The sequence below is a fragment of the Borostomias antarcticus genome (genome assembly GCF_949987555.1).
Source record: "Borostomias antarcticus genome assembly, chromosome: 8".
Taxonomy (NCBI): Eukaryota; Metazoa; Chordata; class Actinopteri; order Stomiiformes; family Stomiidae; genus Borostomias; species Borostomias antarcticus.
This window is the reverse complement of record NC_140241.1, coordinates 23,701,875-23,716,874: the sequence shown is the minus strand read 5'-3', so window position 1 is coordinate 23,716,874 and position 15,000 is coordinate 23,701,875. Positions and strand designations below refer to the sequence as shown.

The window sequence follows — 15,000 nt, the reverse complement described above, 5'->3', positions numbered from 1 at the left end:
GGCCCTAGACCAGACCAGCCCCACCACCAGATCAGTCTCAGACCAGGCCTACGCCAGACCAAACCAGGCCCAGAAGACCCACAAAGACTAGACCAGATCAGATCTTACTAGACCCGACCAGACCAGACCAGATCTGTCCAGACCAAGCCTAGACCAGTTCAGACCAGAGCAGGCCAGACCAGATCACACCAGATCAGTCCCTGACCAAGCCTAGACCAGACTAAGCCTAGACCGGACCAGACCAGACCAGAGAAGGCTAGACAAGACCAGACCATTCCCAGACCAAGCCTAGACCAGCTCCACCAGCCCAGCCAAGCCCAGACGACCCAGGGGCAGTCTGGGACACATCACCATGCCACTGCATCATCAACGCACAGTGTTGATAACGGTTGCCAAAGCAACACCATCTCACACTCACGTGTGTGAGGTTGAAGGTCAAGCCTGGTTCATGGGTGGGGTTTCTCCAGGATTCAATGGTGTCTTCTGTCTCCCATCGAGCCCTAACTAGACGCAGACTCTGAGGCCAGAGTTACAGACACACAAAGTAGACCTAGGTCAGATACATATGATGTGTTTGATTTACTTTAGACCTCACACTTTTGGGACTGTTCCATTGGTTTGATTGTGCTTGGTCAGCTAAATCAAGTACACATTGACCAGCATCTGACTCAGGTCAAGAAGGCAGACCTCAGACTGGGACTGGGCCAGCTCTATAGTTGAAATGTGAGGGGAGCTTTCTAGTGGAACAGGATGCTCCTTGGTGGATGCATAGTATTTTATTTGTATGTTATTCCATCGTGTTTCTGACTAACTAACTCCCTCTCCAGTTAACGGTGTGCAGCTGTTGGTCTTCCCTCCCCCTGTGTGTCCCAGAGCTGGAAGAATGCCTCGACCTGCAGCGTAAAACTGGATTCCTGGTTGGATGTTTCAACAATTATGAAGAGCATCGCTTTCCTCTCTCTCTCTCTCTCTCTCTCTCTCTCTCTCTCTCTCTCTCTCTCTCTCTCCCTCTCTCTCTCTATCTATCTCTCTCTCTATCTATCTCTCTCCCTCCCTCTCTCTCTATCTCATTCTCTCTCTATCTCTCTCTCTCTCTCTCTCTCTCTATCTATCTCTCTCTCTCTCTCTCCCTCCCTCTCTCTCTCTCTATCTATCTATCTCTCTCTCTCTCTCTATCTATCTATCTCTCTCTCTCTGAAATGGAAACCATTCTACTTCCACATGGCCTTTGGGGGCCTGTCTGTCCCTGGTCTGACTGTATGTGTGTGCATGTGTCTGTGTGTGTGCATTTGTCTGTCTGTCTGTGTGTGTGTGTGTGTGTGTGTGTGTGTGTGTGTGTGTGCATGCACGTTCACACATATGGCTGCAGCTCTTAAAGGCTCAGGGATGCACTTGTTTACAGGAAGAGTTATGGGGCAGTACTGTAGCTACGGTGCTGACCGGGCCTGCTGTACACCGGACTCCATCCTGGAGCACCTCGGGCTCTCTGTGATGTCACGCGCTCCTCGGGTCACGATCAGAGCGGCTAGCTACCGTCCCGTTGTTCAAACTCTCTCCCTCAAGTGTGCACTTGTCCACTGCCCCTCACAGATTTCAATGCATCCGACCGGTGTAAGTGCCCATGCTTGGATCCAGCCCTTGTAGATGAGTGGAAGAGTACAACCGTTGTTTGTTTTAAGGTGTCGCGTCGGCCCCAGCGGGGGCGGGGCTACCACACTCAGACGCCGGCGTGCGTCGCGGCGAAGGACAGAGCTGTCTAACAGCATCGACAGACGTACGGTACACCATCCTTACAATGTTTTATGGACAGTCTTGTTTTCACTGTGGGCTCTTTGTTTCAAGCCACTTCAAAGGACAATGCTGATGGAAAAAGCAGCTCCAGTGTGTATGGTGCAGCTGACAGAGCGGATGAAAGATATAAAGACCATTTCTGTGGCTGACTGACTGGCTAGCCAGCTGGCTGGATGACTGACTGGCTGGTTAGCCGGATGACCGTCTGGATGATTGACTGGCGGGCTTACTGGCATCCTGGCCGGCTGACTGGTCGGCTGAATGCTTTACTGGCCGTCTGACTGACTGGTTTTCTAACTGACTGAGAGACGTTACAGGTGGCAGGGCCAGTGCAGGACTCCTACACAGGGTTCTGCTGGGGGTTTAAAACCGCTTTCATGAGAGCCAGACAAAGAGCTCTTTATACCAGAGTAGGGGGACTTGTTTTACTTCTGCTCCGGGGTCTCTCTCTCTCTCACACACACACACACACACACACACACACACACACACACACACACACACTCAAACAAACATACTTGAACACACTTTTTTCCCTACAGTACACTTATTATTGTCTGCCCATGGTGTCCCGGTGCAATGTCCCAGGCGCACGCCACCTCCGACTGCGGCCTCAGCTAGAGGGAGAACAGAGGCCTTCCACTGTCTCCTCCAGAATGGGATTCCTATGAACTCAGGCTCACCACCTCCTCCTCCTCCTCCACCTCCTCTTCCTCCTCCTCCAGCTCAGATGAACAGAGCTCTGTGAAACCGTACGCTCTCCCTGTGTTTACAGAGCTTTTACTGGGCATCCTGTCGCATAGACAGCCTTTTGAAAGAGACTCTTTATAGGTGCTTTCCTGTTTACCCCTCAGGGTTTGAGGTCAGAGCTCTCAGACTCACACTGAGCAGGGTCAACCTGACTGCATACAAAAACTGTTGAGGGTGTGTGCACGCGTGTGTGTGTGTGTGTGTGTGTGTGTGTGTGTGTGTGTATGAGTGTACGGGCGGGGGGTTGCTAGCTGGGTTATTATGGTAATTACAGAAAATGATCTGAGACTGCGTCTGCTCGGCTGGGACACAGAGACACTCTTCTCCCGTGTGTGTGTGTGTGTGTGTGTGTGTGTGTGTGTGTGCGTGCCGATGTCTGCGTTTGCGTCTGCGAACCTCTTCAACAGCAGCGGATCACACGCCATTATATCTGAAGTCAGACACCGCTAGACAAACAGCCCGGAGGCAAGGTAATCCACTCATGTTCTCCTGTGAGTTTCAACACCCGTGAGTTTCAACACCCGTACAACCACAGAGACTCTCAGGGTGGGCGGGGGGGGGTTATGGGTTTGGGGGGGGGGGTGAAGCCTGGCGCTGGCAGGCCTGGGGGCGAGGGTACGGGTTGAGGGGTGAGGGAGAGGATAGCGAATGACTTCGGCGCGAAATTGCAGGAGGGGGAGGTTGGCAGAGCTGTGAGGTGTGTGAGCTCGGCAAACTTAGTGTGTGGGGGTGTTGGGGGGAGGGGGACAACCAAACAAACAAGCGCCAGAGCAGGGAGACGGAACCCAGACTCACCCGAGGACCCCTCTTCCCTGGCAGGCCTGGCTTCCCCGGAGGGCCTGGTGGTCCCTGGAGGAGAGGAGAGAGAGACGATCCAATTAGGGAACTTCTACAGCGTGTCGTATGTTTGAACTCTAAACTATAATCATGCTGAGGGATAAAGGAAATTCATATAACCACACACACAAATACACACACACACACACACACATACATACACACGCATGCAAATACACACACACGCAAATACACACACACACATATATAAATACATATACAAATACACACACACTCATACACACACACACACACACACACACACAAACACACACACACAAACGGAAACCTTTCACTTCACTTCCATACCCTAAGATTATCATCACACTATAAAGACTGGCTTCATTGTGCCTTGAAAACCATCACTGGGTTCGGACCGAACGGTGACAGAAAGAGGAAAAAAAAGAAAGAAAGAAAAGCAGCCACCTTTCCTGTGATGTAACTGCATCCCCGTAGCAGGTGAGGAGAGGTCAGCCTATCAATCAAACGGCTATGTGCTTGTGTGGCAGGAAACACTAGAATCACTAGCACAAACAGCCCATATCCTTTCTCTCTCTCTCCCTCTCTCTCTCTCTCGGTCCCTCTTTCCTTCCTCTCTCTCTCTCTCTCTCTCTCTGTCCCTCTTTCCTTCCTCTCTCTCTCTCTCTCTCTCTCTCTGTCCCTCTTTCCTTCCCCTCTCTCTCTCTCTCTCTCTCTCTCTCTGTCCCTCTTTCCTTCCTCTCTCTCTCTCTCTCTCTCTCTCTCTCCAGCGTCTGTTTTGTTTATCAGCCAGGGCAGGCCTGTGGTCATTCATTTTCTTTTCATCATGAGAGAGGATGGGGGGGAAGTGAGCAATACCACCGTGGCTGACCGCTACTCCGGCGCCCCGGGCAGGCCAAAACAAGCTGCCGGCCGCTGGCCAACCGCAGCACCGCGCGCCCTGCTGTCGGTAATAGATCTCTCGTTGGGGACCTCCTTCCAAGGCCGAGCGGCCGGGATGGAGGACCACCCCCTGGTTCTTCAGGGGTCCGTGAGTCACGGCGCTGCAGCCCTGTCCACCTCCCTCCCTCCCTCCCTCCCTCCCTCCCTCCCTCTCCCCTCCTTCTCTCCCTCTCCCCGAGTTCCTGCTCGTCTCAGGATGACAGTCAGAGGTCTCCTCCTCCACACTCACGAGAGAGAGAGAGAGAGAGAGAGAGAGAGAGGGAGAGAGAGAGAGGGAGAGAGAGAGAGAGAGAGAGAGAGAGAGAGGGGGTCTTGGTGGTGGGATTTGGGGGACCATACTGAGTGTTACTCAGAGGGGATTCCCTGTTGGGGGGGGGGGGGTCACTCAGGAGTCAGAGGAGTCTTGACTATTCGACCTACTTCGCCTGGCTCTTTCTGTCTCCCTCGCACTGTCTCTCTCTCTCTTTCTCTCTCTCTCTCTATCCCTCTCCCTTTTTCAGTCTCTCCCTGTCTCTGACCGTAGCTACCGATGTGTTTGAGAGTGCTCCAGCAGGCCGGCTCCAAATCACTGCTCCATTGTGCGTCTGAATGGGGGAAATTGAGCTTAAAAGCAGCAAGTGCCATGGGTGACAGCCTATTGTGGAGGCCTGAATGAATGGCATGCTTTCCCTCACACTTTATTTCTGTCTCTGAGTAAATAGGTGTGTGTGTGTGTGTGTGTATGTGTGTGTGTGTGTGTGTGTATGTGTGTGTTTGTGTTATGTATGTGTGTGTCTGTGTGTGTGTGTGTATGTGTGTGTGTGTGTGTTTGTTTGTGTAAGCATGGGCGTGGATGTGTGTGTGTGTGTGTGTGTTATGTATGTGTGTGTGTGTGTGTTATGTATGTGTGTGTGTGTGTGTTTGTTTACATGGAGCCCCTCAGCGTGGTGCAGCGGTGGCAGGCCTCCAGTTTGAGCTCTCTCGGAGCCCCCAAGTGTGCGACGTGGCACACGGCCCCCCCTCCCCACTCAGGCAGAAATAAAGGTTCCCATTGAGGAGCAGCACACACAGCTTAGAGAGGGCAGGGTGCAGAGGGGAGGAGGGGCAAATATTCACGGGGGCAGAGGATGTGTTTATTTAAGTGAGGGAGAGAGAAAAAGAGTGAAAGGGAGAGAGAGAGAGAGACAGAGAAAGAGAGAGAGAGAGAGAGAGAGAGATCCTGTGGACTTGCTAAGCAGACACATTTATCCAGAGGATATGTCCTACACTTTGACGTCACATGCCTCCCAGTTGAATTTATTAATTTTTACACACACACACACACACACACACACACACACACACACACACACACACACACACACACCCACAGACAGGCAGTCATAAAAAAACATATCTTCTCATAATAATAATAATCAACAGGTCTGACATCCAGACATGTGTGCTCAGCTCCATGACAGTGTTTAGGTCAGAGCACACACATGTAGCCCCTTCTTCCCCTACACAGACTGCATGTCTCGTCACACAACCAACACGCGTCTCCATCCATCAACACAGCCCCTGGCGCTGGTTCAGCCCTCGGTTTTCTGTGTGTGTGTGTGTGTGTGGGAGGGGTTGAGGGAGGGGTCATTTACTTCACAACAGCCTCCTGGTGTGAGGCACACACACACACCTTCTCTAAGTGTTGGACAGACCTGGATGAGCTGCAGTCTTCTCCATACAAGCTTTGGTGTCCCTCATTTTTACTTATGGATCAGTCGACTCTCACATACAGTAGAAGAATAAATCATCACATAGATCGGCTTTGAATTCAAGTGTCTGTCAAAGGTCACGTATCATATTCCTGCAGACCTAGTAGGCTACTGTACATCCAGTACAGTACATCTGCTGTATATCTGTAGGCATCTAGCGCCACGTCTATAGACCCAGTACAGACATCTATAGTAGACAGCACCAGGACTCGGTACAGACAGCTCAGATCTAGACATCAGCACCGTTATTACTGGCTGATTACAGTGCTTGTGTTGAGAGCCAGAGGCATGTCAGTCATTAGGCCTACACACACACACACACACACACACACACACACACACAGATCTTTGTCTACATCAGGGAATAAGTCAATCAGCCAGCCCAGAGCACAGCAGACTTCAATGTACCGTCCCTAATAACAGAGGCTCTTCAAAGGCAGTGTTTGTGTGACACAGGTAACACACACACACACACACACATACACACACACACACTCACACTCACACACATGCACAGACACACACACGCAAACAGACACACACACACACACACACACACACATGCGCAAACACACACACACACACACACACACACACACACAGTCAGTAGAAAGCCCGCAAGCGTGCAGCGGTTGATGACAGCTGAGAGAGGGGCTGGTGGAGAGAGGACCCGGGTTCGAGAGCCTCCTGCTCCTGAGATGTGTCCATCTCCCTGAACTCTGTCCAACCGTGTTTATGAATCACTTCCTCCCTCCGGGCAGAGAGGAGAGGGCCTATAAATCTATATGAATTAATGAATGAATTAATGAATGAATTATTGCTATTTTAACAAGGAGGCTAGAGTAGAGTAGTTGTTGAGTAGTGAAACTCCCCTAGTATAAAGGATGTGCTAACGACCCTGCTGAGAAATGTTTTCTTTCATGCCAAAGTTGTTAGCACATCCGACTTGCAAGCGCAATGTTGCAGGTTCGCGTCCCGCCATTAACGCAGAGCGAAAATGAAGTCCATCACAACCAACATCAACTGGCCCATCCACCATGGGATTATAAGACACCTTTACGATACATTAACAATACTGTAGTACACCTTTCAAAATATAAAAATGACTTCCGGTATTGCTGGTTGGTTAGTCTTAGCTAGCATTTCGGCTGAACCTAATAACAATAAAGATAATACATACTGTACTGTATAGTCTACCCATGAATGCAGTTCGTGGGTCTGTGCTCGTGGACGTGCATCCGAGCATGACACATTTGGTATTCCTGCATTCGTTAGGAGCTTTATGCCAGTCCAAACCCTGTGTCTCTGTGACCTTCCCATGTTGAGATACGGCCGTTTCAATTTCCCCCAATTGACAATGAATGGGGGGGATTTTTCACTCCCCAAGTCCAAAAAATGAATGGCCGGCCATGTTTGGGTGGCTTGTGGACCCACCCTGTGATTTGGATCCGCTCCAGAATTTAAAGGGTTGTTAGCTGGCTCATGCTACCCCTCCCTACCGAGTTTCATGAAAATCAGTCTGGTAGATTTAGCGTACACCTGGCCTAAAGAATAAATGGAGGTGAATGGCCGGCCGTGTTTGGGCGGCTCATGGACCCGCCCCGTGATTCGGATCTGCTCCAAAATGTAATGGGTTCTAAGTTGGCCCATGCTACACCCCTCCACTGACTTTCATGAAAATCAGTCAGGTAGTTTTTGTGTAATCCTGCTCCAAAAAATGAATGGCGATGAATGACCGGCCGTGTTTGGGCGACTCGTGTTTCGTAAAAATCTGTCTGGTAGTTTTTGCAAACAGACAAACAAACAATCGAACGAACACACGCCACCGAAAACATTATCTCTCGCCCTCCTCTGTCGCTGGGGCAGTGGTAATCAATTCAAAACGGGAAACTATCTGAATCATCTGACAGGAATTCTATACCTAGAAACCGTGGACCTCCACTAATAGAGGAGAAGATCCTCCTCTATAACTACAGTACCTGTCTATCTGTCTGCTTCCCTACCTGCCTGTCTGTCTTCCTGCCTGTTCTGGGAAGTTGAACAGTGGAGTGTTTACTGGCTGCCCTGACCTCTGACCCTGCATTTAAGCAGGCGGTGCGAGCCCCGCCCCCCCGCCCCCTCGGTGACAGAGGAATCTGGTGCAGAGACGGCAAGGCGTCAGCACCCTACACCCCGGCCCCGAGCCTGGGCAGGGGGGGGGGGGGGTAGGGGTACAGAGGGAGGAGGGGGGGAAGGGAGGACGAGGGAGACAGGGAGGAGAGAGGAAGAGGTTTCTTCTAGCCTGCGTGTGGAAAAGGCACAGGAGGCGTGTTGGGCAGCGGCTCGACCACCGACCTGCTGACCTCCCGCACCCAAACGCTGCCCTCCTCCTCTCTCTCTCTCTCTCTCTCTCTATCTACCGCCTAGTCCAGCCTAAACCCTCTTCCCCATGTCTGTCTCCCGGGTGAGGGGCCGTGTGTGTGGGTGGGGGGGTGGGGGGGGGGGCGGCCCGGGGTCCTCGCTGCCCGTGGGGATCCCCTCTCTCCAGTCTCCTCTGGCCCGCGCTGCCGAGGCTTTGATGAGGCGGGGGCCCCGAACTCCTCTCCCAGCCACTGAGCCACTGATTGTTCCCAGTCTGGGGGGGGGTTGGGTGGGTTGGGGTGGGGGGCTCACATATGGAACATGCTCCACTTTCTCTGCTCCACTGACTCTGTGAACCCGACCTGCCACACACGACTGCCTCCAGAAGCACACACACACACAAACATACACACACACACACACACACACACACACACACACACACACACACACACACACACACACACACAGCCTCTTCAAACAAAAAACCTTCACGCATGCACATGCCCTACTCCATTAGAGAAACACTCCCACACGTACACAAACAATCAAACACACACCAAAAAGGTACATACTGTACTGCACAAAGTACAGTACACCAACACAGCAACAGCACAGAAAATCAACAGGTGGAATGACATCACACACACACACACTTACCGATAGTCCCGGCTCTCCCTTCAGGCCTGGGGCTCCATCAAACAGTGAGAAGTGAGTGGGCTCCACGTCCCAGGTCTGGAAGCCGTCGGTGGCCGGCAGGGTGACAGCGGCGTAGGGGGATCTGGGCGTGGTCCTGGGCGTGGTCCTGGGGGTGGTCCTGGGGGTGGAGGGGGCCTTGGTGGTCTTGGGATGCTTGGGACTGACAGGGGCCTTGGTGGACTTGGGGGTGGTGGATTTAGGTGCGGTGGTTTTAGACGCGGTGGTTTTAGACAAGGTGGTTTTAGATGGGGCCACTCTGGAGGGGGTGACTTTGGAGGGGGCGACCTTAGAGGGGGCGAGTTTAGAGGGCGTGACTTTAGAAGGGGCAGCTTTGGAAGGGGCAACTTTAGCGGGGGTGGCTTTAGGCGACGGAGGGGTCTTTTTGACCGGGGTGGGCTGGGGTTTCTTCGGGCCTGTGGTTCCCAGCGCCTGATCCAACATGGCGGAGTCGGGCTTCTTCTTGGTGGGTCTGGCACCGGTGCTGGTAGTGGCAGTGGGCTTCTTCTTAGCTGGGACCACCGTGGTCTTCTTGGGGCCGGAGCTGCGGGCCGTGGGCCTGGGAGGGGTGGGCCTGGGGGTCTTCTGGGGGGGCGCTTTCGCGGACGAGGAGGGGGGAACCCCAGTCCTGAGTGGTACCGTGACAGTCTGGGTCCGGGCCTTGGGCGGCGGGGCGGCTAGTCTGGGCAGGGCGGTGACGGTGGCCGCGGTGGTGGGCGAAGGCGTGGTCCTGGGGGCGGGACTCAACGGGAGGTTGGGGGAGACGGGGCGAACGGCGGAGGCGGCGGCTGCCGCCCTGCGAGCCGGGGTGAGGCCCAGCGCCTTCCTGGCCGGGTCGGCGGGCGCGGGGGTGGTGGCGGCGGCGGCGGCCGTGGCGTTGGGGTCTCGGGGCAGCAGGGGCAGCAGGGGGGGCAGGTTGGGCCTGTAGGTGTCGGCCTCCCTGCACTGTTTCTTAATGTACCTGCAGTAGTTGTGAGCCGCTTGTGCGGAGGGGACCAGGTCCAGCTGGCACACGGCTCCCTCGAAGTGTGCCGACGCCTGCTGACTCACCTTCCCCAGCAGGAAGGACCCCTCCTGGGGGACCCTGCCCCCGTCGTCCCCCTCCCTGTCCCACGCCAAGTCCGCATGGACGCTCTGCCTGCCGCAGGCCGCGTGAAGGGTCACCGTCCGCCCGCTCACGTCCAGGGCCAAGTGGTGCCACTGGCCATCGTGGGGGTCGTAGGGCAGGGATACGGAGGTGCGGGGGCCCGTGTGGAGGACCAGCTGCCCCGGGGACAGCTGCAGGCCCAGCAGCAGCTTCTTGCGGCCGGAGAGCACGGTGAACAGGAAGGCGTTGTTGAGGCGATGCGAGCGGAAGCTCAGGAGCAGCGCCAGCTCTGGCCAGTAGGGCGGTGGTATGACGGAGCGCAGGGGGGCCTCCAGGCGCGCCCGCTGGGTGAGGATGACCCCCGAGCGGAAGGGGATGACCCCGGGAGGGATGGAGCGGGGCGGCTTGTCTCCCTGGAGCCCCAGCCTCTGCAGAATGTCCACATCTGGAGGACGAGGAGAGGAGAGAGGGGTTGGAATAGTAGTCATATAATCACACAACACACACACACACACACACAGTGCGATACATCAAGAAGAGGGACTGGCAGAAGGAGCCGGTAGTAATATACTTTAAAGTCGCACTGAAATTAAAAAAGCATTCTGTCCCATTTTGGTTCACATAATTGGTCATAGAATACACCTATTCAACGGTGTATGCCAAAAGAATTACAAAATTCTACTTTTGTTGTAATCTTATATCAAAGTATATAATTTCTTACTTCCTGGAAAACGGTAGGTCACGTGCAATGACGACAACAGGTACCTTAGATTTTAGGCCAATAATCTCACAACATCCACCCGTCAATCAACGCTATCCTTCTATCGAATCTGTCTAAAGTTCTTAAAACCCGTCCACTTGTCAATGTTCCAATCAAATTCCTCTAAACACATGTCCCACCCTCATAGCTTGTTTGCGTCGGAAATACGTCAAACTATGGAAGTTTGATCATCTCAAACATCCGTTTCAGTTTTTTCTTTAACACATCAGTCCTAGTGTTCTGAACATCTGGAAAAGATTACTGTACAGTAATAAATGCATGCAGTACTACTGATACATCATTACATCGATCAGAAGCGAGGCAGACAGACAGTGACAGTGATTTCTTCCAGCGCCCCGTCAGTCTGCCTGCCTGATGAGATAATACAGACAGGCACAGCCAGCAGCTCCACACAAACCTCCCTCCAACCTTGGCCTGGTCCGCACACACACACGTGCGCGCACGCATATACACACACACGCACGCATATACACACACACACACACACACGCACACACACGTACACATACACACACACACACACACATGGCACATGGACATGTACGCAGGCACACACACACACACACACACAAATGTGCATATACACACATGGACGTGTACGCAGGCACACAAACACACACACACACACACACACATGTGCACACGGATGCACGCGCGTACTGTACACCACACACACACACACACACTCACTCACCAGATGTGTGCATGGAGTGTATGATTACTGACTAAAACTGCAGCCATAGCAGCAGAGCCATGCCCAGACCCTCTTAAACACGGAGAGCTCGGCTCCGTCTCTGAACAGTGTTAATAGGACATGGCGGACTCGTTTTCTGCAGGTTTGGAAAAACTCTCCTTTCTGAGGAAGAGGAGGGGAGGAGGACGAGAAGGAGGAGGAGGAGGAGGAGGAGAGGGAGACAGTTTTTAGGCTTCTCCCGAGGAACGCTGCTGGACTTAACAGCAACCACACGGGCAGCTGACTTTCCTATAAGTTCCCATCAGCGCCCCGCCAAAGCAATTAAGCTCGCTCGTTTTCACAGAGGGGAAACATCAATTCAATTATGCCACTCACTGTCACTGACAGCGGAGTGCGGGCACAGAAGCGGACCTCTCCCTCGGGGGGTGGAGGGGGGGGGGGGGGCAATTGAGGGTGATTTTTAAACAAACCTGGCGCCCGGGGCTGTCATGGCCTGATAGGTACAGTGCTGTAGTCGTCTATCAGAGCCTACGGCAGACTAAACAAAGCATGCTGGGATGGAATCATCGCCATGGTTTCCACATATGGTTGCCTGGTACGCCGTGTGCATCGCCATGACAGATGTCAGCCCTCATGCTCCGGCAGTGAGCCATGGCAGCGCGATCGCTCGTCAGGCCGAACGGTAGCTGGCATTTGGGGCCAGGACGAGGACAGACTTGCCTTTAATCCTCAACCCCCCCCCCCTCTCTCTCTCCCTGATTCCTACTTCGCTCAGTCCCCTCTCCTTCACCCCTCTCTTCTCCTCTATATCCCCCCCCCCCTCCTCACCTCCCCCCTCCTCCTCCCTCGGGGGCCCACGGCCAGGTCTGATCAGTGGGCTGGAGGTGTTGAGCAGATCAGTCAGGGCAGAGCACCCCCCCCCCCCCCCCCCCCCCCCGACCCCCCCGACCCCTCCCTCCCTGGAGCCACATCTAGAACACGCTCCACACAGAACAGACAGCTCTTTGTGCATGGGGATATCCAGCGCACGCACGCACGCACACACGCATGCACACACACACACACACGGAGACACACATACACACACACACATATGCAGACACCGACACATGAGCAGACACAGACACACACACATCCCAGGCTGGGGAGATAGGTAGGGAGGTACAGTAGACAGACAGACAGACAGACAGACAGACAGACAGACAGACAGACAGACAGACAGACAGACAGACAGACAGACAGACAGACAGACAGACAGACAGGCAGGAAAGCAAGCAAGCAGGAAAGTCTGGCAGACTGGCAAACAGGCAGACAGGAAAAGATGTAAACAGATAGTTCTTAAGGATCCTATCCCTGCCAGCCTGTTCCCATAGTGCAGGTACTGTAGTGTAGGGCAGGGAGGGCTCAGTGTTGAGGCCCCGGCTCTAGAGGGCATGAAACCCAAACAAACTGTTCTAAATGAGGTATTGGGCCGTGAACTATAGGTAGCAGTACGTGTTGTGCTTAGACTGAAGTTGAAAGAGATTTTGCTGACCATCAGTGTGTTAAGGGGGCCGAATGTGTGTGTGTTGCAGATTTCTACTTGTGTGTGTGTGTCTGTGTGTTTGTGTGTGAGGGGGTAATGTGTGTGTGTGTGTGTGTGTGTGTGTGTGTGTGTGTGTGTGTGTGTGTGTGTGTGTGTGTCTGTGTTGTAGCAGCTCAGTCAGCAGTGGAGGGAGCCGTCTGTACCAGGCTAGGACGGGCTAACAGGCTAATCCCTTCCTAGTGACCGTCAGAAGAGAGGTCAAAGGTCACCATTCCCACAGAGAGGGGAGTTTGGTATATGGACTATGTAAGGGGGGGGGGGGGTATGGGGGCTACGACTGGGATAGAGAAGGGATAGGTAAACATGAAAGAGAGCTAGCCGTGTCATATCAGCGTTTCCTGACATGCTGGAGGGCCAACTCACAGCCTCACAGCCAGCACTGCAATAAGCCCCAGGCCTAGCCCCTATCACAGTCCTAGTCCCAGGCCTAGCCCCTGTCACAGTCCCAGCCCCAGGCCTAGCCCCAGTCACAGTCCCAGGCCTAGCCCTAGCCCCAGCCCCTGTCACAGCCCCAGGCCCAGTCCCAGGCCTATCCCCAGACCCAGTCCTAGCCCCAGACCCAGGCCTAGCCCCAGACCCAGTCCCAGGCCTAGCCCCAGACACAGGCTTAGCCCCAGACCCTGTCCCAGCCCTAGTCCCAGCCCCAGCCGGCACATCAATGACTACCCAATGAAGTCATGCCCGGGATCCATGCCAGGGCATCCCAGCCGGGGCAACTATGGTCCGGCAGCGGGTCACCTCCGCTGGGGGCTCTGCCTGTTTAGCGCTGCTTGTAACATAACTACATGTTACTGAGAGCAGGAATAAAACGCTCAGTGAGTCCATTCCACTTTATAGGACATTTATATAGGCAGGAGAGCTCTGTGCTAATGGGGCCTGAGGTATTGACAGGGGGGGGGGGGGAGAGAGAGAGAGGCCAGGGGATGGAGAGACAGGCAAGAAGAATACCAAGACCATTAGAAGGAGAGCGAGAGAAACCGGGGCCAGCGGAGTTGGCCGACAGCGCTTACACCCCTGGAAAAAACGTTGGCCGACAGTGCTTACACCCCTGGAAAAAACATTCAGCATCCAGGCCTCTGTGAACATGAACCTCTGCCTGAGGTTACACAGGCGAATGTGCTCACACAACACACACAGAAAATACACAAACACGCATTCAAACACACACGTGCAAGCACCCTCGCCCCCACCCACCACACACACACACACACACACGCGCATACTCATAAGCGCACACATGTGTTCAACCCATGGCCTTCTTCTTCTTCTCTCTCTCTCTCTCTCTCTCTCTGCCAAGTCATTACTGTACATACTAAGAGGCCTGAGTTCCCCCCCTCTTTTCTTCCCCCTCTCCCTCTCTCTCCCTCCCTCTAATTCAATAGCACATATATACAGTATGAGGTCACAGCCTTGTTAGTCCAACACAGTGAGAAATCGGCCCTCGCGAACCACATGAGTTAACGGTCTAATTCTGCAGTCAATTGTGTTCATTACGCAGCCGTGTCTCTGGCAGAAGCGGAAAACCTCACTAGAGCCGTCTCCCGCTAGCTCGCTAACGAGGCGTTGGACGCTCTCGCTCTCTCCCTGGAGCGTCCGTCTGACCGCTCGACGCTCGCTCGCACACGTGCTCACGTGACGGACGCCGCGTTCCGGCCGCCTCAGAAACCTCCCCGTCCAAATTCCTCCATCCAAGCGTTTGCATGCTTGTGCTATGACCTCACAGACAGGAAATAACTCCCCGGTCGGATCTGTTTTACCAGCTCTTCGTCTAGTAAATATGAGAACCTT

General features: G+C 53.8%; 1 protein-coding gene across 1 annotated transcript in view; it reads right to left on the bottom strand.

Moving 5' to 3' along the window:
• Positions 1-15,000, bottom strand: part of LOC311312586 (uncharacterized protein) — a gene marked incomplete at its 3' end in the record, with an annotated part of 99,701 nt that overhangs the window by 79,381 nt on the left and 5,320 nt on the right. The window contains exons 3-4 of the mRNA XM_084442546.1: positions 9,030-10,597; positions 3,337-3,390 (exon numbers count right to left, since the gene is read on the bottom strand). Of these exons, the coding sequence (XP_084298672.1) occupies positions 3,337-3,390; positions 9,030-10,597 (1,622 nt within the window). The remainder of the gene's footprint in view (positions 1-3,336; positions 3,391-9,029; positions 10,598-15,000) is intronic.